At 36.8% G+C, this 27,424-nt stretch overlaps 1 protein-coding gene across 1 annotated transcript; it reads left to right on the forward strand.

The window, feature by feature from the left end:
- The first annotated feature begins 1,082 nt into the window (after positions 1-1,082).
- On the forward strand, positions 1,083-26,426 carry kpna6 (karyopherin alpha 6 (importin alpha 7)). Its single transcript, XM_026257007.1, has 14 exons — positions 1,083-1,241; positions 7,793-7,926; positions 10,230-10,325; positions 10,521-10,620; positions 10,699-10,793; positions 10,880-11,011; positions 11,112-11,200; positions 11,330-11,429; positions 12,461-12,624; positions 14,071-14,149; positions 14,258-14,383; positions 14,600-14,727; positions 20,884-21,062; positions 22,867-26,426. Exons 1-14 carry the CDS (start codon positions 1,238-1,240, stop codon positions 23,052-23,054), a joined length of 1,614 nt encoding a protein of 537 aa, XP_026112792.1. The 5' UTR covers positions 1,083-1,237; the 3' UTR covers positions 23,055-26,426.
- The last annotated feature ends 998 nt before the right edge of the window (positions 26,427-27,424 follow it).

Here is a 27,424-nt window from a genome sequence, read left to right on the forward strand (position 1 = left end):
GTGATGCACCTCGTCAGGATGCTCTCGATGGTGCCTCTGTAGAAGGTGTATACGATGGGGTCGGGGCTCTAGCTCTTCTAAGTTTGCGGAGGAAGTAGAGATGCTGCAATGCTTTCTTGGCCAGTGCTGCAGTGTTGTCGGTCCAGGAGAGGTCCTCTGTGATTTGCACACCCAGGAACTTGGTGCTGCTCACTTACTCCACAGTCGCACCATTAATGGTCAGAGGAACGTGCTGAGTGTGTGCTCTCCTGAAGTCAACAACAATCTCCTTTGTCTTCTCCACATTCAGAGAGAGATTGTTGTCACTGCACCATCCGGCCAGGTGGCTCACCTCGCTCCTGTAGTTTGACTCATCTTTGTTGCTAATGAGACCCACCACAGTCGTGTCATCCGCAAACTTAATAAAGAGGTTGGAGCTGTGTGACAGTGTGCAGTCGTGGGTCAGCAGAGTGAAGAGGAGGGGGCTCAGCACACATCCTTGGGGGGCCTCAGTGTGATGGTGCTGGATGTGTTGCTGCCAATACTGCCTGAGGTCATTCAGTCAGAAAGTCCAACAGCCAGTTGCACAGCGAAGTGTTGAGTCCCAGCTGGATCAGCTGGATACTGATAAATAATATATATTTTTATATATATATATATATATATATATATATATATATATATATATAGGCTATTATTATAGGCTTCTTCTTTATGTTTACATTTTCTTATTATTTTAAAATTGAATATTTCTCTTGGTTTTTTTTTTTTTTTTTTTTTTTTTTTTTTTTGTTAATATGCACAAAAATATAAAAACAATATTTGCTTCAGCCAATTTTTGTTGACAGTATTTGTACTTTGTGTATACGGGCAAGCGTAATTAGCTAAATTGACCATGCAAAAAGCCTGTTAAAGGGAGAAATTATTATTTATCCTATAGGTTATTTTTATAATTTGTAATGTTTTAAATCACTAAGACGTTAGAGATTAAAAAAATTACGATACAACAGTGATATAAATATAATATTGTGTCCATATAACTTCTGACACATCCTGACGACGATGCGCTTGCATTTTGCTCGTTTGCTCAGCGTTTCGTTGAACAGAAATAGGAAACGCTGTCATTAAGTTTGTCTCCTTCGGCTTCCCGTAGATCACCGACATATTGTTTGTGAGAAATAAATTCTGGAAGACAAGGAAAGTGTTAAGATTACAACGTTAATATAACCAGTAAACAAAGCGTACATCAGAAACCACGATGGGTAAGTATCAAACCTATGCTGTATTTGACGCGTCAGCTCTGCTTTTTGAGCGCTTTAGGGACAAAACCCTAGAAAAGCTACATCATGTCAGTTAAAGCATGAGTATGAAGGGCCAGTTAGCCTAGCATACCGCTGTACTCGACATATGTGTTTACCAGTGAACCTGAGAACAGATACTTGAAGCTAGAACGCCTTTATGACAGGCGCTTGTGCGATTTATTGTGAGGTGACTGAGGTGGAAGTAGGTTTGAGTCTTTGCAACGCTTGGTCATGTTCAGCCACAGATTATGAAGTGGTCTCATGTTTGACTCTACACAGTGGACGAAGAGGAAATACTCCGACATTATAAGTGGAAGAACCAAGTGAACTTCATTGTGCACATAAACAATGGCCATTAATGCTGTTTAGGTAGATTGCTGACTAGGTTTACACAGACAAAACAAATACTCGCCTCCGATTTCAGTGAGTTAACTTAGTCAGCTGTAACGTGACCAACCCTGATAGCCGATAGTTTCTGTTTTATATCCATTTATCAGATGTCTACTCAAAGGCTGTTTCTTGTCAGAAGGTGGTTATGTTGTCAGAAACAATCAAACGTCACATTAAAATATCACTTGGGCCCTCGGTTTTCGGGAATGGGTTGTTTGAAGGTTGGGACAGGAACGATAAAGATAGGATGTCAGAATCTGACTGCTGCTGACTCGGTTTTTATTTCAATGAATCATCACAGTGGAAATGAATGAGATATCTGACAGGATATCCGTGACAATTCAGTGGATTTCAGACACACTGGCATTTCAGTTTGCATTTTTGAAACCAGGATCAGTTTAGGCTTCAAGTTTTGCTTCTCATCGCTTTCCATGGTGCAAAATTGATTCCTGAAAAGATTCATTACTTTTACACTCTGCTCTACGCTGAGGATTTTTTTCTTGGGATTTTTTTTGTTTGTTTGTTGTTGGTCCGAAACAGGCCAGTGTTTCAGATTTGTATTGGTTTTTCCAAAATAATAATAAAAAAATCTTATATTTGTTGTTTTTGACCTGTGTAACTCAGAATTTTAAGAAATTTGGTTGTAACACCAAAATGTTGCATACAAGTGAATTTCTTGAATCTAAATTTCAATACCACAGCACAGCAATAACGACTACTAGCTAAATATAATTAATAACTTAAAACATTATAAGACAAGTAAACAGCCAACAAATAAATTACAAACAAAATCGCAGATGCATGGTACATATAACAGTAATATTAGGTGAAAAATATTACAGAAATCAAATTAAATATAAAACACTGCATAGCACTGTGTAAATTATATAGATGGATCCTTATTAATGCTACACAAGTTTTAGTCAAAGAGTAGTGTGTGGTTTTGCAGGTTGAACTTTGGATAGTCTAGACAGCACCCTAGTGCTCCGTCTTTAAGCCGTAGCATACACACTTATTTAAAATAGTTCTGTGACGGGGGCCCAGCCCACACTGCTATTTGTGAAGCCCATGTGATGGGCAACGATGTAATGGAGTACTTGAGTCAGGTTGAGCCACAGCTTGCTTGTCATCCCATCTAAATTTGTAGAATAGAGTCATTATGATGTTCTTTCTCTTCTTAAAGGAATAGTTCACCCCAAAAATGAACATCCTTAATGTTGTTCCAGATCCTTATGACCATCTTGCTTCCACGGAGAACTTATCCTAAATGTAATAAAAGTGAACTGGGGCTGTCAAATTCCAGAATAAAAAAAACAAAACTTGACCTCTATCATTGCTCTACTTAGCAGTTTGATTTATGAATTAACCCCCCCCCCCCCCCCCCGTGATTTGGTCTGAATCTGATTGTGTTGTCAAGTTTAGCTTATGTCTCAAAAATATGATCACGATTTTGTGTCCTCTTGAAAGCTCCAGTTTCCACATTGCACTTAAGTTATCAAAAGTGACAGTAAAAACATTTATAATGTAACAATCTATTTCAGATAAATGCTATTCTTTTGAAATGTGAAACAAACACTACAATGGTTTTCAACATTGATTATACATGTTTCTTTAATCAGCACAGTAAAATGATTTCTGAAGAATCATGTGACACCGAAGTAATGATTTTGGAAATTCAGTTTTGCATCACAGGAATAAATTACATTTTAAAATATATTCAAATAGAAATTGGAATATCTCAACTCAGCGAGGACTTGGCAGAAGTTTGCATCGAGGTTGCATTGCGATCGGACACAAAGAGGGTAGTTGCAAGGACCCTTATGAAAGCTAAAATGAGGAATGGGTAGGGTTGCAAAAAGGTGAAAAATTTCCAGTAAATTTAGGAAACATTCCAGAAATTTGGGAAACTTTTCAGGATTTTGGGGAATATTCCAGGAACTTTTTTGGAAAGTTTCCAGAATGGGACACCTTATGGTCTCATGGACTTAACAGACACGCGTACGAAGTGGCTATTGTACGTCCACAAGATCGAAAGTTCACATGAAGTGTGACATTTGGGACATGGTCACTGTCTTTATGAATGGACTCACTCGTTTTGTTTAAAAACGTAATAAATTTATTAACGAAACACCGCTGTGTTGACCGGAGGCACACAACAGTTATGTTGTGGCTTTAGTTTACTATTGTTGTTCAATATTGTATAAAATCAGCATCACATTGTGATTGTGCTGATATTCGGGAAAACCAGGGCTCTAGGGGCGATGAGAATTTTCCTCTAAAACCATCGGGAATTAGTTTGCCAGTACAACTCAATATGATATGAAACTGATGGTACATCACAAAAAAGCTTCAGCTTTGGGGTTTATTTTTCTTCAAACCAAGACAACGTTAAGCAAACAGTGTTAAATCCTATCTAAATTATAATTCTATTTTTATACAATAAAAAACTTAAAAGCGCTTTTAGTACGAGTGCTTCAAGATTTTTACATCTTACTTCATACTCAGCACCAGTGCAAAAGTGTGCGCTGCAAAGATGATGTGAATACTGAGGGAACGATGGCGGACTGAGGATTTGGTTTTCATGCAAAAGGCAACCATTCTTCCCATATGGGTTTGGAACAACAGTAAATAACAAATGTCATTTTTTGGGTAAAGTTGAACTATTCCTTTAAGCCATGGCCTACATTGTTCAAGAGCAGATAAATTTGAATGTAGCCTTCCGTATGTTGGGAAGAAGGCCTCACCCATCAGGAAGTCTGATTTCTAACAGTCAGGCTGAAACGTGTGGTAGTTCTTTGCCCCAGACCTGCAGATCTTTACTGACTGAAGGTTATGGAGGCCTTCACATGGTGCCACTGCTGATTTTGGGTTCTTTTCTTCCTTTGAGATGCAGTGCAATAAGATCATACAGAAAGGATGGGAGCTGATCCAAGATCTGAAGCTGTAACCTCAGACGCTTTGTCTGTTAGTGCCCTGATGTGCATTCGGTAGCATTAGCCAGTCATCATTCAGCTTCCTCTGCTCTCAGTGATGCACAAATGCTGAGACAGGCTGCTTTAGCGGCTTGCTCATGTAAACAGCGTTTAGATACTCTCACTAAAAGTGGTTTTGCTCACTGACTCCGGGTGGCTCTGTTCAAGTGTGTTGTACTCAGCACAAACAGACCAAAGTGAGTAATGAAGGTGGAGATCGCTGCTGAGAGTGCTAAACAATTTCTCCAACATTCATTATGTTTTGAAGGGAAGGGTTTAATAAGCTATGCATTTCCACATTCATTTTAGTCTTGTTACTGATGACATATGCACTCGTGCAGATGGCACACCAATTAAAATTGTTACAGCTGTTTTGTTTTTCCTGTCAAGATGCCCAGATACATGGGTATATGTCCACCATGGACTGCTTGTCAACTCGTTAACAGAGATATGTACTTGGATATTTTTATTGACCACCTGAAAACAAATTTTGCATCCCTATTCACAGACTTCAAATCAAGATCATTACTCTTATAAGACAGTATCATTACAATAACATTCAAAAGTCCTAAAATGTTTTTTTAATTTAATATAAAATACAGTAAAATACAGTACATTTATATGGTAAAATATGATTACAATGTAAAACATCTGTTATAATTAAAAAAATATTTTACCTCTGTGATGACACAGCTGATTTTTCAGCATCATTACTCCAGTCTTCAGTGTCACATGATCCTTCTGAAATCCTGATTTGCCACGCAAGAAACTTTTTAAACTTAATATTATACATTTGGAAAACAGTTGCACTTTCATATTTTTGTGGAGACCTTGATGCTTTTTATTCAGGACACTTTAATGAAGAAAAAAAAAACTATTTTGGTAATCAAATAATTGGTAGATTATTCTAACGATAAATCAAGTAATCTACAACATTTTATGTGGTAATACAAATAAACCTAAGCTAACAATAGACTTTTGTAGCAATGACTTGTATAATAGCAATGAGGCAATAACTGGAAGCTATCATATGGTTTTATTGAACAAAACGGTTGAAATACACATAATAGAATAAACTTCTGTACATTGTACTATATCAAATGCCTGCAGAGGGCGCCAAAAGCCTGATATTTGTTTTTACACTTTACAGCAGGATCTAGTCCTTGTTTAATATTGACTAAACAACATTTAATTCAAATGTTAACTGTAATAGTTTGCCACTGCGTTATGATATAAATGCTAGAGCCACTGTCATTTCTCGAAAATGTGGACATCAAAACAAGCAAACTGAGGATGAGGGTTTAAACTTTTGAACAGTTAGCATTTAGCAGTGTTGGGCAAGTTACTTTTAAAAAGTAATTAGTTACAGTTACTAGTTACTTCTTCCAAAAAGTAACTAAATTAGTAACTCAGTTACAAATTTTTAAAGTAACTAGTTACTTAAGAAAGTAACTATTGCGTTACTTTCAAGTAAAATTAAATTTTAATGCTCAAACGTGACCGCACCTCTACCCCTCTTTAAAGGAACTTAAAATACATGTGCATGTTCAATTATTTATGATAAATCTGAATATTATAATGAAATGGACACTTAATACAATACATTATTAACAGAAACATGAAACATTGTACACACATCTAAAAAAAAAGTTGCTGTGGGACAAAGTGAGACTAGCCTCCAATCAAATGGCATGTATGTAGATATTATGTTTATATAGTGGATCAATGCAAACAACACGATAGATTTTTGGGAACTTTTGATATTTCCTTTTATTGTTTCTTTAATTTCTTGAAGGAAAAAGTAATGTATATACTTCTATTTAGAGAAGGCTACTTTTGGATTATTTGGGCTCGTCGCCATACCTGTCTCTCGTTGACTGACTGGCTTGTGTTGTTCGTTGTGTGTCCTGTCCTGTCCGATGATGGGTCGTTCGTGAATGAGCGTTAGTGATGATGGATCGACTCGTTCGCGAATGAGCTTTTGATGAGTCGTTCGCGATTCGCGAATGAGCCGACTCTAAGAGCCGGCTTTTTTAGTTGAACTTCGGGAGCTGGCTCGCATATCTGAAGAGCCAACTCTATTTTTTTCAAATTTAGCCTATAGAAATTAAATAATTATGTAATAAAAATTGAAATATTATAGTCAAAGTCATTTAAAGAGCCGTTTGTGAGCCAAAGAGCCGGCTCTTTTCAGTGAGCTGAGTCAAAAGAGCCGAATTCCCATCACTACTATGCGTGCTTTCGAAAACCCGCCCAACTCTACCTCTGATTGGCTTACAATGAAATTTTACTCTACCTCAGCCAATCGTTAGCATTTATGCGCTTGTCTCGTGCTCTGCCCACTAACCAAGGAAGAACAGTAAAAAAAACAGCTTCATCATCAGTTATAGTAACGCGCCGCATTTTTTGGCAGTAACGGTAACGGCGTTATTAAGATGAGAAGAGTAATCAATTAGATTACTCGTTACTGGAAAAAGTAATGCCGTTAGTAACGCCGTTATTTATAACGCCGTTATTCCCATCACTGGCATTTAGCAATATATTCTTCTGTATATCTTCTGTATTCTGATTCTGATTAAAAGAACCAACTCAATTAGCTTCCTTCAGGGTGAAGCTCCCCATTGTTTTTGAAAAATGGGGTGGACCCAAAGACTGCAGTGTTTTTTTTTTTTTTTTACTTTTCATCGAAAATAAATCTTGTAGCAGAGTCACAGCAATGGTTTTTCGGTGGTCGAAATCCATTTCTGAAATTTCCTTGTTGTAACAGATATCGCAGCTGATGGATGCTTAGCAATGATAGACGCCTCAGGGGCACAACTGCCCGAACACTTTGGAAAGAAGGAGAAAATGTGTGTGTGTGTGCAACTACACGCCAACTGACATATTTAGCTGAGCAAGCCAAATGAAGTGAGCGAAAAGTAAGCCCATTTCGAGAGAAAGGGCAAGAAAGTTACTTGCAAAATATGTTACTGCAAAATTATGTTATTTTAAAAAATACATTTTCGCGGGCAAAAAAAATATCAAGCTCATTTTTTTAAATCGTACGATTAATTGATTTATCGACTATCGCGACAGGCCTAAGACCATTTAATAGTTTGTTGTGTTTTTGGAGATGTCTGTAAAGTGTTCCTAATTCATTATGTTCTGCAGAGCCTTCAGGAAGTCCTTCAAAGGATAATTTCAGGATGAACCGCTACAAGAACAAAGCACTCAACCTGGAGGAGATGCGTCGGAGAAGGGAGGAGGAAGGCGTTCAGCTGAGGAAACAGAAACGAGAGCAACAGGTGACTGTCCACTTGCTTTGTTTATTTGGTTTCATGTTTCCTATATGACCTTTCCTTTAAAGGTAACCTGAAAATATAATGAACCCCATTTAATTTAACATATATGGTTTTGGTTTTATTGTGCACCGTTAGGCAGTGCATGTTATTCCAAAGAGAAAAACAAAACAAAAAACATAATTATCCACCGTTAATATGACTTATACCACTATTCAAAACTTTGGGGTTTGTCATTTTGTGAAAAATTATTTTGTAACATTATCCCATTCATCCTTTTCACATTGACTTTGCTGATACAGATGTTAAATGCAGGGCTTAAAAAGTTCTCCGGCACCGTGCTGGATTTCCGGCAAGCAGCGTTTAATCCTACATTAAATAATAATAATAATAATAATAATAATAATAATAATAATAAAAATATTGTTGATTGATATCATTTTGAGTCCATGCGTTCGCCTACCAATGGTATGAGAGGTGCAACTTTCACTCTCAACCAAACTAACATAAGTAGCCAGTCAGAATGTTTTGCTTTTATAAACACAAGACGCGCATAATAGTATTCAATTGCAGAGTTGAAGTCCTAGTGTATGGAATGATATTGCGGACATTATTCAAAACGAATTGCAAACTGTATTTGCAATTGTGTTTTCAATTTGTGGACACATAAAATGTGACATAATCCAAACGCAAATGCAAATCGCACATTACCGTTTGCATTTTCGTTTAAGCGGACGCACAGTGTCTGCCAAATTTAAAATGGAAATGCAAAGTCCGTTTGCAATTGTGTTTCCCATATCTTACGAGCTATGAGTCTGTCATATTTAAATAGCAATATTAATTACCACATTTGCCTTTTCACTCTCTCTGCACTGTGCACAGATGAACGATTAATGGCAACTTTACCAGTAATTTACCAGTAAAGACTGTATGTGTGAAAGGGGCTAAACTCTTCTTCTGTATAGGCTGTGAATTTTAATTGCTTAATGTAATCTGGAAAAACTGTGTGCATTTATCTCACTAGATTTGTAACGTAAATCATTTCTAAATCTTTGCCAACACAGCAGATACATCAACCTATGTCTCAATATGCCACTGTACCGTACATCGCGATTTCAAAATAAATGTTTCTGCACTTGGCCAAATATTTAAATTTAATGGATTTAAAGATCATTTAATCAAGTTGTAAAGTTAAACCTCACCAGGCTGTTGGCGCCCTCTGCAGTTATTTGTTTTAATACATAATGTACTTAAAGTTATGTTCATGTTGTAGGCATATTACATTATGTATTTTTACAGTGTTGTTCAATACAATCTTGTAATATCTTGGTTTAGATGTTTTATTTGAGCCAATTATTATTGCCTCATTGTTAGTTTATATATAAATAGTCATACTAAAGCCTGATTTTCACTTAGATCTGTTTGTTACTAAATGAAAAAAATAGGATTACTCAGTTGTCAAAATAATCAGTAGATAAATTGATTACAATTAGTTACAGATTATAATAGATTATAATTAGTTACAGCCCTAGATTAGTTAAAATATTTGTGAAAGTGACAGTGAAAGTGACTTGACATTCAGCCAAGTATGGTGACCCATACTCAGAATTTGTGCTCTGCATTTAACCCAGCCAAAGTGCACACACATAGAGCAGTGAACACACACACACACACTGTGAACACACACCCGGAGCAGTGGGCAGCTATTTATGCTGTGGCGCCCGGGGAGCAGTTGGGGTTCGATGCCTTGCTCAAGGGCACCTAAGTCGTGGTATTGAAGGTGGAGAGAGAACTGTACATGTACTCCCCCCACCTACAATTCCTGCCAGCCCGGTACTCGAACTCACAACCTTTCGATTGGGAGTCCGACTCTCTAACCATTAGGACACGACTTCCCCACACTATTTGCAAATGCATTGTTTTTCTTTTTGTAATAAAAAGACAAACATTATTGAAAACTTATTGTTCTCATCTCATTAGCTAAGTGTATTTTCACACCCCTAGTGTCGATAAGCGATTATATAACTCATAATTTTCCAAGTGTATGATACAGTTTTCATTCTGCAGGTCAATCATATATTCATGAAAAAGAAGATCAGTTTGAATAAAGCAATAACTTTGCCATAGTATCCTTTCAAATGTTAAAGTAGTCAAAGTCATTGCATGCTTTGCATGTGCAGCCCCGCCCCTGGAAAACAGTTCAGGCTAAGGATTTGTTTTTTTGCTCTAACCCCTGTAAATGGTCTGAATGCTGTTTCATGTTAACTTTAACTGATCAAATTATTGATTCTCTCTTTTTCTCTTGGCAGCTGTTTAAGAGGAGAAATGTGGAGCTGCTGGGTGAAGAAGGGGGAATGTTTGACAGTCCACTTACAGATTCCTCCATCTCCTCCACCACAGCACCAGTGAGTTCAAACCCAAAGCATAGTTTGCTTTCTCCCATTATGTCACTCAGGGTCTGTTGTTAGTAGTGCATTATGACCCCTTAATTCAATAAGCACAATTGATTTGAAGTTCTCCGAGGTGCAAACCTGGGTCGAAAACAAATTGTGGTCATTGCTCTAGACCAAATTTGTCCTGTGTTTGTTTTTGTTTTTTAGGATGGAGTAATTACAAGAGACATGGTTGAAATGCTCTTCTCAGAAGATCCTGAACTACAACTGGTCATAACGCAGAGATTCAGAAAACTGCTTTCCAAAGGTAACTGGCACAAACACATGTTTGGAGTTGCCTAGAAGCGTGTCTGAGTTTTAATAAATCAATCTTTGTGGTGTTCAGAACCAAACCCTCCTATCGACGAGGTGATAAGCACTCCGGGAGTTGTGAATAGATTTGTAGAGTTCCTTCAGAAAAGTACCAATTGCACGTTACAGGTGAGATGTGATGAACTAAATCTAAATTAGTTTCTCCATTTTAAAGTTTTAAAAGCTGAACCTTGAATTATTTTTTTATTTTTCAGTTTGAGGCCGCTTGGGCACTGACCAACATCGCATCTGGAACATCTCAACAGACAAAGTTTGTGATCGAGGCCGGTGCTGTACCTGTCTTTATTGAGCTTCTCAACTCCGAGTTTGAAGACGTGCAGGAGCAGGTACAAGTTATAAAGCTGCAAGGGATAAGTTACCTTGTTTTGTTTGTGCTAAATGAGTATATATCCCATGTGGTTATGTTACTGAATCTTTGTGTCACAGGCTGTTTGGGCTTTGGGGAACATTGCGGGAGACAGTGCTGTGTGCAGAGATTATGTGCTAAACTGTAATATCCTTTCTCCTCTACTAATGTGAGTACTCAGTTTTTCTGTTGACCTTACACAAGACCACAGTATTGTCATTTATCTGACAAAGCAAGGACTTTAACATCATCTGCAGAAGAAAAAACTTTTTTCCATTAATGATACTTTTTCCCCCAGGCTGCTGACCAAATCAACTCGTCTCACAATGACCAGGAATGCTGTGTGGGCCTTGTCCAACCTCTGCCGAGGCAAAAGTCCTCCCCCAGACTTTGAGAAGGTCTGTACTGCTCGTCTGTCCCTTTGACAACACTCTTTATTTTCTTATGTTTAGGAAGGCACTTTGTGCTTTCGAAAGGTCTCATGTGTCATAGTGTCTCATATGAAAGTGAAGAATGGAGTAATGGCTGCTGAAAATTTAGTTTTAACATCACATTAATAAATTGCGTATTAAAGGGGACATCAGATAAAATATTTACTTTTTTTTTTTTCAGCTGATTTTGCATTCAGTTAGGTTTCTGGCATGTCTGCCAGCTCAGAAAAGCTGAAAAGATAACAGGCAGCCAGTGTTTGGAATAACGGCGGTTAAAAGAACGGCATTAGGTAACGACGTTATTTTTTCAGTAACGGGGGTAATCTAACTAATTACTTTTCACGTCGTTACAACGCCGTTACCATTACTGAAAGTTATGTATGAACGCCTGTCTGTTCTAATAATTTCAACTGACTTGTGAAAACTGCTAAAAAAAAAAAAAACATTTGACACATAGCAACTTTTTTTCTTTTTTTTTTACAGTAACGGAACTAGTTACTTTCCCTGGTAATGAGTTACTTTTATTATAGATTAATTCAGTTACTAACTCAGTTACTTTTTGGAACAAGTAGTGAGTAACTTTAACTAATTACTTTTTTAAAGTAACGTTCCCAACAGTGCAGGCAGCCAGTCATCCAGCAAGCTTTCAGTTTCAGTTTGTAGTCGGTTTCTATGTAGATTGCTAGTTATTTGAATAAGACTGCCTCCGAGCCATTAACCGAGTCCAAGGCAGCAATTCAGGTGTCTTGGAAGACAGGGGTGGGGTGAACAGTAGCTCATTATCATTTAAAGAGAAATGCACTGAAATGAGTCACTGTGATCATGTTTTACATGGTTAAAAGTGTGTTGTTTTATATGTCCATTGAGGAAGTTTAACTAAAGTTGTTAACTAAACTTTTTTTTTTTTTTTTACGTATTTATTTTTATAAATCAGTCTAGACGCTAAGTGCCACTTAATCCACAGACTTCATATTGAAAGCTGTCTTTTGCTCTTGCAGGTGTCTCCATGCCTGCCTGTGCTGTCCCGTCTTTTGTTCAGCAGTGATTCAGACCTGCTGGCTGATGCATGTTGGGCTTTGTCCTATCTCTCTGATGGGCCCAATGAGAAGATCCAAGCAGTTATTGATTCAGGGGTCTGCAGGAGACTGGTGGAGCTGCTCATGTGAGTCCACTATTATGACTAAATTATCATTTCTAAATCATATTGAAACTACTACTCTTTTAAGTTCCGTAATGACATATTTCAATGTGAATCTTAATTTTCAGCAGGACATTAGGCCAAGGTGTCTTAATTGACTCATGAGCTGTATTTAAAATGAGTGTGAAAACAAACTTTATAAATATTTGATTTGATATTTTTCTAGCTTAGTATTAGAGTAGCAGAATGTGAAGATTTTTTTTTTTACTTTGAACTTTACCTAAGCCAATGGTTCTCAGAAAACATCCAACAGGTCCGCAAAATGTATGCCACTTGTAGCAAATGTAGCATTGTCAGTTGTCATTGGAGATTCTTAGTCCTCCTTTCCATTCTTTCAATCACTTTACGTATACCTCAAAATTCCATGTAAATTATTGTGAAACCCACGAGACGCAATAAAAACACTGCGTCGATCACAGTGTCCTCCTGTTGTTAACATTGTTGAACGCCGTGTACAAATGACGTCACTGTCGACCGCCTTACGTCACTTCCTAGTACACACTGTCGGTTCGAATGCAACCCTTTAAATGGTACTGGAAAATGGTTCACACAAAATGATCCCACTACTTCAGTACTGTCAATTTAGTTCTGGAACTAAAGCCGTGCAAAAGGCCCTAATATTGGGATCAGAATGAAGGTGATGCAAAGACTGTTTTGTTAACTTCAGTGCATCTTTATCATTTGGTTTCTGTGCAGACTTGCGTTTAACTCTCTCTTTATTTATACGACATACGTGAATTGGTAGGAGGGGCTGAGGAGGCAGTGCTGTAGAAGCAGGCGTTGATCATCTTCTGTGGAGGCGGGGTGTAGCCACACTATTACATCATGAAGTGGCATGATGTCAACCTGTCGTTTTGAGAGATTGGCATCAATATAAGCTGTTTTTTTTTTTTTTTTTTTTATATTAACTAGGAAGTTTTGAGTTCTGAAATGTACAATATGTTTTTTTTTTTGTTGTTTTTTTTGCACAGTGATCTCTGTCAAAAGATCAAGGGAATTTTGATTTCTTAGTTCATGACCCCTTTAACATGAATGAAAACATGTCTGTGATGGATATACTTGCTGTCTTTATAATGGCATCCTCTGTATAAAGGATTATAAAACATGTCATTTTCACAACTCGCACCTTTCATAACAGTTTTATGTAGTTTTTGTCTACTGAGAGGTTTTGTTTTTTGTTTTGTTTTTATCAGAAAGATGTTTCATCAGCTGAATAATCAGTATATTGTTTAATAAAAGAACACACTGTACTGCTATACTTTACAGCCTTGTTTTCATTCTTGTCAAAAATTAAATATGGCATTACCCTGACTTTATCAGAGGCCTTCAAATATTGTGTTGGACAACCAGGGACCTTTGAGTCATAAAGTTTGAGAACTGCTGCTCTTGATGATCTATTTCCTCTTGCAGGCATACCGATTACAAGGTGGCCTCTCCTGCTTTGAGGGCTGTTGGAAACATTGTTACAGGAGATGACATTCAGACACAGGTGTGTTAGTATATGAGCAGATATGTTTCTTCATCTTCATGTTTGATTATCTCTGGTTTCGAACAGTAGATGGATGAACTCCTTAAGCTTCTATTCTCTCTGCCCAAGGTGGTTTTAAATTGCTCCGCTCTCCCCTGCCTCCTGCACCTGCTCAGTAGTGCCAAGGAATCCATCAGGAAGGAGGCCTGCTGGACTATCTCCAACATCACAGCGGGAAACAGAGCGCAGATTCAGGTACACCCTGACCCACACTCCACTTCCGCTACCAAGATGCACACTCACAGGGCTCAGCTTGTTTATCATGTGTGGCAGGGTTGCACGGCTGTGCTCTCAAACCTTCAAAGGAGTGGTCCTGTTTATAGTACTATAGTATTTGGGATTTATTTTTGGATTTAAGGATAATTTTAATCCTCTGTTCTTTTTCTCACCCATCGTCATCATCTTCTGCAGGCCGTAATAGATGCAAACATCTTCCCAGTCTTGATAGATATCCTACAGAAAGCAGAATTCCGCACCAGGAAGGAGGCGGCATGGGCGATCACTAATGCCACTTCAGGTGGCACACCTGAGCAGATCCGGTGAGCTCTGAGCATGTGCAGACAGCTCGCTTTAAGCTTCTTAAGCATTCAGACTTCTGAAAAACGTGTCACAAAAAGCCCTTTCACACATACAGACTTTTCCGGAAAATTACCGGTAAATTGCCGTAAAGAGATCATGTGTGAACAGGATAGGATACCAGTAAATTTGTTCCGGCAATTTACCGGTATGAAAAGTTGTAACATTACCAGTAAATTGCCGGAATTCTGCTGTGTGTGACCGCAGAAGGAAAATTACCGGTATGAGCACGTACGAGTTCAGAACGCAGTGGCGGATCGTCTACTCCGGGCCAGTTGTAACAATGTGATGCAGTCAAGCACTATTTACGAAAATGAAATGTCATCCATTGGAGTTTAAGAAATTAAAGCACTTCTCCTTATCCGGGCGGATGAAGAAATGTGTCCTCATCTGAGAGAGGAACTGTTAGTGATGCAGTAACGTATGATAAAATAACTAACTGTTAACTCTCTCTCCGAGATATGCATTCACAGGAGTCAGATCATCAATAAACTGAAAACATTGCGTCTTAAATATCTTACAAAAAGCTTACAAAAATTAACCGAAACTCAGCGAATACATGTCTCACAGACATGATAAATATATGTATAGAAAGCTATAAATTACTAAACGAAATAAACAAAAAAAAAAAAAAACTCTTTCATTACATTCATAATCCGAATAGAAGGTGCGTCTAATGAGGAGATGACGAGTCAGGCAACTTCATCCTTGAGAGACAGACTCAGAAAACACTAGTTTATTGGTAAATAATTCAAATATCTCCTTATTATTTCCCCCGACACATTTATGTTAATTACTTTTGCCGGTGCTTTGCGCTATCTTTTGAACTCATTTTGAACGTAGAACTGTTCAGCTGCGCTGATGGCACATAGACTATTTGATATTAATTTGGATCAGCAAAGGCTACATTTGTGAACGCACCATTTCTGTGATGTCGCGCGTCTTACAGACTGCAATTTACAATTGCAACTTTGTTGTGCTATTATTCCTTTCAAGCCGAATTTAACTAAATTGGTCGGCTCCTGACAGCATCAGGTGTTTTATTAATGGTGAGTATAATTATTTTATATATTTATTTCAATGAATGTAATCGATCAGATACCTTAATATTTACACTATAATGGTCTATTATAAAGCTGGTTGGTTTGTATCGGTGACATAATATGAAATATGCGTGCAGCCCGTGAGTTTTGCACTTGGACCATAGTGTTGCCCATGGGGGAAAAAAAAGAGGAGGACGCATGTGATGAAGCACGTTGAGTCAGTCGGCCGACACTGATGCTCCAACATTTTTTTTTAGCTGCAGGTAGCTGCCTTCGGAAGCTAGCGACAACAGACAAAAAATGTTCTCCTATAGTTCAGTATTTTGGTTTGAAGTCGTCTATTTCGATGTCTCTGTAACAAAAGCAGTTGAATGAATGCTAAAGTTTTAAACAAAAATGTAACATCAACACAATTACTGACCACATATAATCCTTCATGTTTACAAATACAAGCGCAGCTGTTTAGAGGTTAATGACTTCACTGAATTTATCGGTATTTTGTAATGGATGTGTAAATGTTGTTTTTCCGGAAAAAAGACGTAATGTCATTGACTGTGTGAACAGAGCATTTTTTTTTTTTTTCGGTAAAGTCGTTCTGGTAATTTTACGGCAATTTACTGGTATTACTGTGTGAAAGGGGCTTTAAGCCTGGTGTACCATTTGTCATCGCTTTGAATAAGTGATCAGAGATCAAATGTGACCCTGGACCAAAAAACCAGTCTTAAAATCTTGAAGTAATTTTTCTTGAAATTGAGATTTATACATCATCTGAAAGCTGAATAAAGAAGCTTTTCTTTGATGTATGGTTTGTTACGATCGGATAATAGTTGGCCGACATACAACTATTTGAATATCTGGAATCAGAGGGTGTAAGAAAACAACTAGAATATCATCTTTAAAGTTGTCCAAATGAAGTTCTTAGCAATGCATAATACTAATTAAAAATTAGGTTTATATATGTATGTGTGACGATACGCGTATTCGTATTGAACCGTTCGGTACGAGGTACGCGGTACGCATTATGCGGTTCGTTGGACTAATTAATTATATTTGGAAAATAAAAAAGGTGTGTGAAATATAACGTTATGCGTTCAACAAGGTAGCCCAATAACCCAAACGACCTAACAGGCAACGCCCCTGACACCCCCGAAGAGAAAAAAAATCTGTGCGCTCAGATTGTGTAAACCGTACCCTCGGTTTTTGAATCCGTACCCACAAATTCATAATCCGTGCGCACGCTTTCGCAATCCGTTCCCTCGGATTTGAAAACTGACACGCATTTTACACAACAGTGAAACCTGCATCTAACTCCGGCAGGTGGGGTGAGGTGGGTGGAGCTTAGTATAATAAAATCACAAAAATAAGTCTTCATGTTAAGAAAGAATTGTACACAAGCATTTCCAAAACTGTCAACGGTTATTTAAAAATAAAGCAATTCACAAATTATTTTATGACAAACATGTTTACTGTCTTGTACTCATTTATTTAGCCTACAGATTAAAATTATAAAAAATAACTTTATTTTTATTTGTATCATTATTATATATTATTAAATAGGTTATGCATAAGAATCTTTTATCCAAAACAACTTACAAAGGAGGAAACAATTACTCCAGAGTGAGTCACAATGCCAGGTTTATTGTACAATAATAAAGTGCTATTATAAGATTATCACCAATTGAACAAGATTTTAATGCGCATCTTTCTTATTAAATCTTTGTATTCCACCTCGTACTACACTTGATAGAGAATCACTTAAGACACTTTGCTGTAAACCTATTCCACATAATAATATTCAATAAAACTATATGTTAACACGCAGGAGTTTGCTGCATGAATCCGTGAGTACGGTTTACAAATCCAAGGGAACGGATTGCGAAAGCGTGCGCACAGATTATGAATTTGAGGGTAGGCCTACATATTCAAAAACAGAGGGTACGGTTTACAAAATCTGAGTGCACGGATTGGAAATTCGTGGGCACGATTTGTTAAAATGAGTGAACAGTTTATTGATTTGTGAGTAAGGTTTATAAACTGAGGGGACGGATTGCAAAACCGTCGCCACGGATTGATTTTTTTTCTCCTACAGGTGACGTCCCGGGCACCGTACTACGGACATCACCGCAGCGAATGATCCATTTAAGTTATGGCCGCGGATATGAGACCTTACTCTGTAGTGGAAAACGCAGGTTTTAAGAACATGCTTAATGTAATTGAGCCCCGTTACAATATTCCTTCATGAGCCCATTTCATCCAGACCGTAATTCCTGCTTTGTTCCAAAAAACATAAGCCCAAATAGAGAACCAATTGAGTAAAAACACACTCGATATAAAGAGTTATAGAGTTCCATATAAAAAGTTACATCTTTGTATTTGTTCATAACTACTACAACAATATTACATTTTTTTTTTTTTTTAATAAGGAGCTATTTTTGTTTTATACAGTATGCTGCTAAGAAAACACCATAGAAGATGGGTAAAGAATAGCTCCATCATTTTTCAATTTAAAAAAAAAAAACACATACTTTGTTAGTTTTAATAAATAAAACATTTTAAAAAAAAAATCAAGGAAATTTATCTGCCAATTTATTCTTTTTGCTGTATCTAAACCGTTTATATATATATATATATATATATATATATATATATATATATATATATATATATATATATATATATATATACGGTAGGAAATTTACAAAATATCTTCATGAAACATGATCTTTTCTTAATGTCCTAATGATTTTGGCATAAGAAAAATTGATAATTTTCACCCATACAATGTTTTTTTTTGGAAATTGCTAAAAATATACCACAGCGGCTTAAGACTGTTTTTGTGGTTCAGGGTCACAAATAACAAGATATTACTTGATATCATGTAGAGGACCCCTGCTGACACTTAGGAAGGTTAATAATTCATCTACAATATCAGATCATTTGACCCTGTTATGATAAGACCAGGGTAGTTCAGGCTGTGAAATGTCATGTGGTGCTACTGCCAAGAGAATTACAAAAAATATCTTTTGAAATATTCAAGTAAGAATAATAAAGATGTGTAAACTCCCTTGGGTTCAGAGTGTACAGAAAATAAGTTGTTACTTTTTCCTTGATTGTTACACCACATGACATTTTAGAGTAATTAATTTTAAACATTTGCTAAATTGTATAAACCTTTTTCAAAAGTGAATGAAAAATCTAAGAATGAGAATGTATATGAATCCAAGATTGTCTTGTAAAGTACGTCTACCCTCTTATTTGTCTAGGCCCAGTTGTAAGCCTACAGTTTGCTTTGCAATTTTTATTTACATCGGATTTCATGGCCAGTCCATATATATATATATATATATATATATATATATATATATATATATATATATATATATATATATATATATATATATATATATATATATATATATATATAATTTTTTTTTTTTTTTTTTTTTTTTAACTAATCAATGGATTTTTTCTTTCTGTCTTTAAGCAAGTGACAACAAAGAAATTAAAGAGAACATGAACAATAATTCTTGCTCTATTACAGGCCAAAACGGCCTTAAAGAAAAATGTATATAATTTGTGTGTCTGAATAGTCTGAGTTTAGCTAAGGTTTAAATTATGCTACATAAAACAACTGCAAAACAAAAAATAAAAATCTGATGGCCTAAATGAAAATGTAAATTCATTCTCTGACGGTAGGTTGGCACTTGGGGATTAGAAGCGATGCAAAAAAATTCCAGACAGTGGTTTCTCTTCAGAGATGCATTCATGTAAACCTCCACCCCAGTTTAATAATTATAATTTTCTTTAGAGCTTGTTCTGCCTGGTACAGTTTTTTTTTTTTTTTTTTCTGTGCTTTGTGTCCATCTTCAGTGTGTCCCATCTCTGGCCTCTGTTAACAGACTTTGTAATATTTGGCTTTTTGAATCACAGTAGTCAAGTCACATGACCTCCTTGGTTGATGGAAAATAAAGATCTAATTGAGTTGGACCTGACCTCAGAAATAAATTCTCAAGATAGTTTAAGTTTAGCATGGGAGCACATTTAAGCCTGTCTTGCCAGGTTGGGTCTTCTCAGAAGGCTATTAGCACAGCACAAGCGCTAATATTAGAGTAATATTAGAGAAAATAAGCGCTAATATCAGAGAAGTCTTGATCATCAGGGAGCACTTGTAATGTGTTTATCCAGATTGAATTGCAGTGTGGTTTTCATGCCGTCTAGTGAGATCACACAGTCTGGAAGTATCACTATGCACACTTATAGCAAATGGATGCAGTTTTTATCAGACATGCACTTATGGTACTTAGCCACAGCCAAAGCTTCATTAAATGTATCAACCTATAATTTGTATTTACTGAGTGCTTCCTTTGGCATAAGCGTAGCAACAACTTACCATCTAATATCTCATCTAATTGTGTTTATAATGTACGAGACCTGTTTTTAACTGGAGTGTTGCATAAATGTGGCGTTATGACTTGACATTATTATTGATGTTTTCTTAATAAGCTTTACATTTGGATTGAGTCCAAAGCATTTTATTGAATTGTTTATTTATTTATTTATTTATTTTTTTTTCTAGAATGAGTGAATAAGAAAGGAAACTTGAGCCAGTTGCTTGCCTGATTGTGTTGATGTTTTCTTGCTGAGCTTAGGATGTTTGACCCGTGCTCATGGCATCATTGTGTGTCTAAATCTGAAATGCAGATTCTGTTTCACAATGATTTGATGGGTATGGCTTGCCAAATATAAATCCCCTCATCTTCAGTTATTTGTATTGAGGGAAATTTAATTATGATGTTTATTTTCTGAGAAATTAAGTACTGAAGGACACATATTGTCCCAGTCATACTGGTGCATGGCTAGTTTTACGAATTGATTCATTCCACGAATTTCACAGAGCAGCAGAGGAGGGAATACATAATATTCTGTTCCAAAAAATAAATCTGTTATTTGACTTTATTATCGAGGGCAGTACTCCAAGCACAATGTTGTTGAATTTCATTTCCTATTCAGTTGAGACAGAATATGGTGGCATACATGCTGTTGCTTATTATTCCCTTGCCTGTTTCTTTTCTGTAGGTATATGGTGAATTTGGGCTGCATTAAACCTCTTTGTGATCTTTTGACTGTGATGGACTCCAAGATCGTACAGGTGGCTTTGAATGGTCTGGAGAACATTCTCAGACTGGGCGAGCAGGAGGCCAAACAGAACGGCAGCGGCCTCAACCCTTACTGCAGTCTTATTGAGGAAGCCTATGGTAACATTTATTTTCACCAAACAATTGCTACAACTGCTTGTTTTTTTGGAGACATCATGTCAAAGGATTTGGGGAACGGGCACTATTTTTGGAATAAGCAGCCCAAAATTAGAGAACGCTATTGACTATTAATTAGTTGTTTATTGGCATGAATATTAACAGTATATTGAATGTTTATTAGTGCTTATAAAGAACATATTAATGTTTTATTCCGCATGACCATATTTTGGATCCCTTAACTGTAAAAGATTGGCGACGGCGCAAAATTATTGATGTTTCACTTTCACAGCACGTTAAAATATCAAACTCTTACATACTGTGCATCATTCGAAAGATTAAACACTCTAGCTTCGATATGTGACCAATTCAGAAGACGTTCATAGAGTCACATCTGCAGCTCCCTGGGCTGTCTCTGTGTCTTTACTCATCCGTGCTCGAGCTCCGACTCAGAGGAACCTCATTCGTCTGTCACCTGTCAATCATATTGCATCTAATAACAAGCCCCGGCTCATTCTGTCACGCACTTCGCCGTTCATTTCTGACCGTAACAAATACAGAGGAACGTCTTTACCCACAAAATATCCAAATAATAAGATTGCGATAGAATATGGTTTATGTGATTTTTTTTTTTTTTTTTTTTTTTTTTTTTTTTTTTTTTTTGATTTGGGGTGATTTCATAACATTTAAAGAATGTGTACATCTCAAATGCTAATTTGTGCAGCGATATAAAAGGCTATAAATAGCATATTTTAAGTTTTGAGTAAAAGTGTACTAATAATCTCATAAATTCTTATGTAGCTAACGTCAGCTGTAATGCAGCTGCAGAGTAGGTGCAATTCTTCTTCATAATGTGTTTTGTCATAATTCACATCATAAGAAAATATTTGTTGTATTTTTTTTTTTTAGAAATACTTTTGATAATATTTGGGTAAATGTATACTGGGATTGAAGCGATGTGTCTTGGTAAATCTTGTAATGCCAGAATAAAGGCTAATAATGGCTGAATAAAAACAAAAGAATAATGATGAAGGAATTCTGAGGATAATGTCTCATACCTGGCGAAGGTGTGAAAGGTTCACCAAATGAGAACAATAGCATCATGAATGGGGCAGTTTGCTGGACCAGACATTAGATAATAACACACAGAAGAGTTTGCAAAGGGCCATAAATCAATTCCATTAGCCAGCTCTAAAAACACCCATCATGGTCTTAGAAAATGTTTCAGAAAATTGATAGTTTTAGAGATTATGTCCTGAAATTTAAAATTAAGCATTAGTAGACTTGTGTCTTTAGCTTCACCATTTTTCTCAAATCATTTACCACAGCAACATATTTTTTATACAATTAAATTTATATATGTAACAGTCTGAGTAATTCTGATTCCTGAACAGTAAACTTTGAAGTGTCAGCTTTTTGAACCCTACGTTGATGATTTATCTAGTCAAAGACTCATAAGTAGCATCCTTATTATTTTGGGTATGTCATTTGTTTCTCCATGCTGAACAGCAAAGGGGTTAACCCTACACTACACCTAAACATCTTCCTCACTATCAATAAGCAGTAATTAGGAGTTGATGGAAAACTTGTAAAGTGAGTGTGTTCCCTAATCTAAAGTGTTTCCATCAATGTTAAAAATAGTTATTTTTGTGTGTATGGTAAAAACAAACCTTTTGAGCTTTCGGTTTATCAATTTACAAGTCTTGACTGGGACTTTTTATAAATTAAGTGCATCCTTGCTGAATAAAAAAATAAAGAACTATCAAAGACATCTATGTAACTCCCGCTGTCTTTCTCCTCTTGCCAGGTTTGGACAAAATCGAGTTCCTACAGAGTCATGAAAATCAGGAGATCTACCAGAAAGCCTTTGACCTCATCGAGCACTACTTTGGTGCTGAGGACGAGGATGCCAGTCTGGCACCACAGGTGGATGAGAACCAGCAGCAGTTTCTTTTCCCGCAGCAGGAGGCTCCCATGGAGGGCTTCCAGCTATAAACAGCCTTCAGACTCTTCCCGGCCGCCCCTTCCATTTACACCCATCCCTGCACCTCATTCCGGTACTAAAACACATGTCGGAATATATCTGGGTGAACCAAATTTCGACCTGTGACACAGACTGATTTATTTATTCACTGAGGTGTGTTTCACACAGGGGAACATATCCACTGCCCTATCACACACGAGAGCAGGATTTAAGGTTTGGCTAAATAATCATCTCCCTCAGGTACAGATCGTGGCGCTGTGGCCCCTTTCTCTCTCTCTCTCTCTCTCTCTCTCTCTCTCTTAAAGGGAGGTATGCCCTTTCACTAAAAGATGAGAATTTTCTCATTTCAAGTCAGAAAATCTTGATCTTCATCCTTATTCTATTGATCCTGGTTTGCTTTTCATTATTTTGTGTTTATAGAATTCCTTTTTTTTTTTTTTTTTTTTCTTTTTTTTCATTATTCATATCCTGCTTATTAAACAAGCCTGGTTGTTTGATATGCCCATTCTTTATAAACAAATCTCATAATGCGCATAATATCTCCAGATGCGTTTCATGAGGATTTAAGCACTCTTAAGCCGTTCGATTTCTCTTAGTATTAGTATTTATATCAGACCATGCTGGGTGTGGAGTTTATGTAGTCTATTTGACGTGGTGGTGGGTGGTGTTGAAATAATCCAGGTATTTTATTAAGAGTATACTAACAAAGTCATTAGTGTTAAGAGACAATGACTGGAAAAGTGGGGCCCAGAGAGCCCATTTAGTAAAGATAATGCCCAGTTTCCTTTTTCTTTTTCCTAGTCAGAGGTGAAATATCTATTTGTAGGATGTTCGTGGTGTGCAGTGTTTAACTTTGCTTTAACTTTGAAATATGATATGGAGGAAGTAGCGCACATCTGAGGGTCGGAGTAATGCATATGATGGAGTCTTAATTCTGCTCTGTTGTTCTCGTCATTAATTGGAGCGTTGTAAATCTGGGTGGTCCACGGTGTTTGTTCGGGGCAGCCCTCAGTATGTGCATGTTGGGGTTTTGCATGGAGTTCTGTTGGTATCAACAATCATTTTGTATCCCTTGCCAGACCTTCATTCAATAATTAGCTTGCGCTCATTCGATGGAGTAGTTCCGGTTTCTTTAGTTTTGCAGGTGCTGTCGGTATGGCAAGGAATACTTATTTAAATAATGAAATATGTGGGCAAAAATATATATATAGATATTATGTTCTATTTGCACACACCTTGCACACATGCATACACTTCATAAACGTACACAAACATATTGGCATAAAACTGAGGGGAAATGACTTCCATAATCTCCAGAAATCATTTATTTTTTTCCTCACGTATACAAGTACATTAATGTTGATTTGTTTCACTTTTTGGCACTTTTTGTGTTGATGCACTAAAAGTTAAACACACCTGGGTTGATGTTGGACTGCTGTGGTTTTCAGACAGCAGGAATGAAAAGTTTCAATATTAACCTCTCACCCTGTATAAAAATTACTGTGGTTTACTTACAACTGTGAGTAAACTTTTCATGTCATTATGGAAGAATTTTTCCTCTACCTCCATAATACACTGACCGAAGGGTGCATCTCTGGGTGAATGCTAGGAGTCATTCGATTTATGATGGGCATGCATCTGCGAAAACAAAGTGAGTCGTTGACTTCCGAATGATCTGTGAAGTAAAAGCTCAGATCAGCGTTTGTTCTTAACAGAGCAGCATCCTGTGTTTGGTTGACTAGTATCTAGAAGTCTTTTCCTTCTATAAATGTCAAGCTGATGCAATTCCTGATCCGAACTGATAACCAAAAGGAGGTTTCCATACTAGTTCTTGTTCAAGAATCTTTTGGAAATTGAGACTTGAATTGGACTCTTTGAAAACAACTCTGCACAATCTGATGTACTTTAACAACAGATCAACAGGGTTTTATTTCATATCGCTTCAAATCCTAGTTCTGCATGATATTAGAGGACATTTATAGGAAGTCCATCTCAGAACAAAGATTCCGTGGTCATCCAGAATTCCATACACATCAGAAAAATAAGAGCATGGGGGATGGGTACGCTATGCTTATTAAAATATATCTAATGGTCTACAAGACCACTGAGTGGGTTCATATGTTGATCAAATAAAAGCAAAGAAATTATCTATTAATGGAAATGCACTCCTATTCACAAAAGTGCCAATCAGACCAACAAAGACAAGAGGCTGATGCGTATCAATCTGTCTTTGATTGATTGATTTTTTTTTTCTTCTATTTTATTTACTTGAATGTGCACACGTATTGTGCAAATATTGCTGCTCTGTTTTATTATCTTACAAAATGGAGGTTATATTGCCTGCCACAGTTTCATTAGAGATGTGATGGTCTGCTATTTGTACACCAAATTGGTAAACTCAAAGGTATAACGATACAAATGCATAATTTATTGTGCTGGTTTAACTAATACTTTAAACCAAGGCCAATGCAATGTTAAAATGTCTCATTGTGTTCTGTTTGCTTAGCTTGTGTTACTTTTGGATGTAGTTCTTTTGGCAGAGAGGAAGTGAGAAGGATACTAACGATTGGAGAAGAAACTCTGTATGTTCTTTTCTTTCTTGTTTGTGTCCTGTTCATAAGCACACTATGAGCTGAACATGTAGACCCAACGATGTTGTTTCAAGTCTGACTTCCCTCTGTAAGTAACCGGAGCACAATTACAGCAAATCCAAATCAGTTCAGGCCTCTTCAACAAATGTTTTGTTCTCATTTAAGGACATTCGCTTTAAGAAGCTAAAAGTTTAAATAGACACACACACACACACACACACAGATCTGGTTGTTATATGATCTGTGTCCTACATTGAAACCAGAAATGTAACTGTTATATCGGCACAGTTTAAAGTTGCAGTCCCTGTACTGCTCTTAACTCTTTAAAATAACTTCTGAGAAGTGCAGAAAACAATAAAATATTTACAAAAGGCCACAAATAAATGAAATTGGGTCTTCTGTCCTAGATCTTGTAGATGTTGACGTTTGAAGACTTTTTGTCTCTTCCAAACCTGGAGCCGATGCACATGGCTGTGTCTAGTAATGCGGACTCACCTGTGTTTACAGTGCTACATGTTGAAGTACTTTTCATACACAATATTAAGACTTGCCCAGGTGGATATTGTATCCTGGTTTGGTCATTTATTTCCTTTTAAATGTATTTATAATTAAATCTTTTTTTTCTTTTCCTCCTCTGCCTACAATTGCCTATACTGTGACTGACTTGACTTTACCGACGATATGAATGAGTGACCGTCACACAAAAATATACATGAACAATTCTGAACAAATGTTTAAGAGGGGTTGTTTTTTCTCATTTTTTGTCCAGATACAAATAAAATGATAAAACACCTGGTTTGTAAATGTATTTCTCTGAAGTCAGTATAAGAGTGGTGAATACAGCTGTGCAAGAAGGAAGGAAGCATGTTTAATAACATTTATACTGCAAAATAAATTATATATATATATATATATTTTTTTTTTTCCCAAGTTGACATTACTTGCGCAAGGAAATGTGGCTTCATATAGACCAATATTGCTTTCAAATTTCTTAAAATACAATATTTGTAATTGATATAACGATAGGTATGAAACTATGAAAACCTTTGTCAGTTTAAAGTCTTGAAATCAGAATTATTACGGTACACACAACCTTGCACTGCTCTCAAATAACGGATGTACTTCTGGCTGAATTAGTTTAGACATTGCAGATCAAGCCTACAACCTTTTTTTTTCCTGTTACAAATGAACTTTAAAGCCGCAAGATGTTACTTAGTTCAAAATGTAATCATGGGGATGGTTTAAATGCAATTTTTAAAAGGGTTATTACTATGTTCTTAAGATACTTTTAACTGGCATTATTGGTCTTATGATATAGCAGTATAGATGTGGTGAACTTCTTAATTTAAGCCCTGAGTTAAATCCAATTCATATCGTTCCTGGTATGCAGTGGTTAGTTACATAAAGTGGTGCAAGGAAGGACATTGGTAAACCAGTATCGCGGTCATGGGTGCCCAAGGCTCACTAATGCACATAGTGAGTGAAGGCCTGGTCTGATTACACAGAAGAGCTACTTTAGCTTAAATTGATGAAAAACGTAATGCCAACCCTTGAAAGGTGTCAGAACACACAGTGCCTCAAAAAGTTTGATGCGTATGGCACTGCAGACCAGTCAGAGGACCCTTGAATGGGCCTATGGTCTGGCACTGAGACCTAAGCACAGATCCTCTATAGATCAAGGTTGTCCTGCAGTTTAGCTCCAGTTAAACACCTGAACCAGCCAAATAAGGTCTTCAGACTGCCTAGAAACATCCAGGCAACTGTTTTGGAATTGGTTGAAGCTGAAGCCC

This window comes from Carassius auratus, unplaced genomic scaffold (genome assembly GCF_003368295.1).
Source record: "Carassius auratus strain Wakin unplaced genomic scaffold, ASM336829v1 scaf_tig00214186, whole genome shotgun sequence".
Lineage (NCBI taxonomy): Eukaryota > Metazoa > Chordata > Actinopteri > Cypriniformes > Cyprinidae > Carassius > Carassius auratus.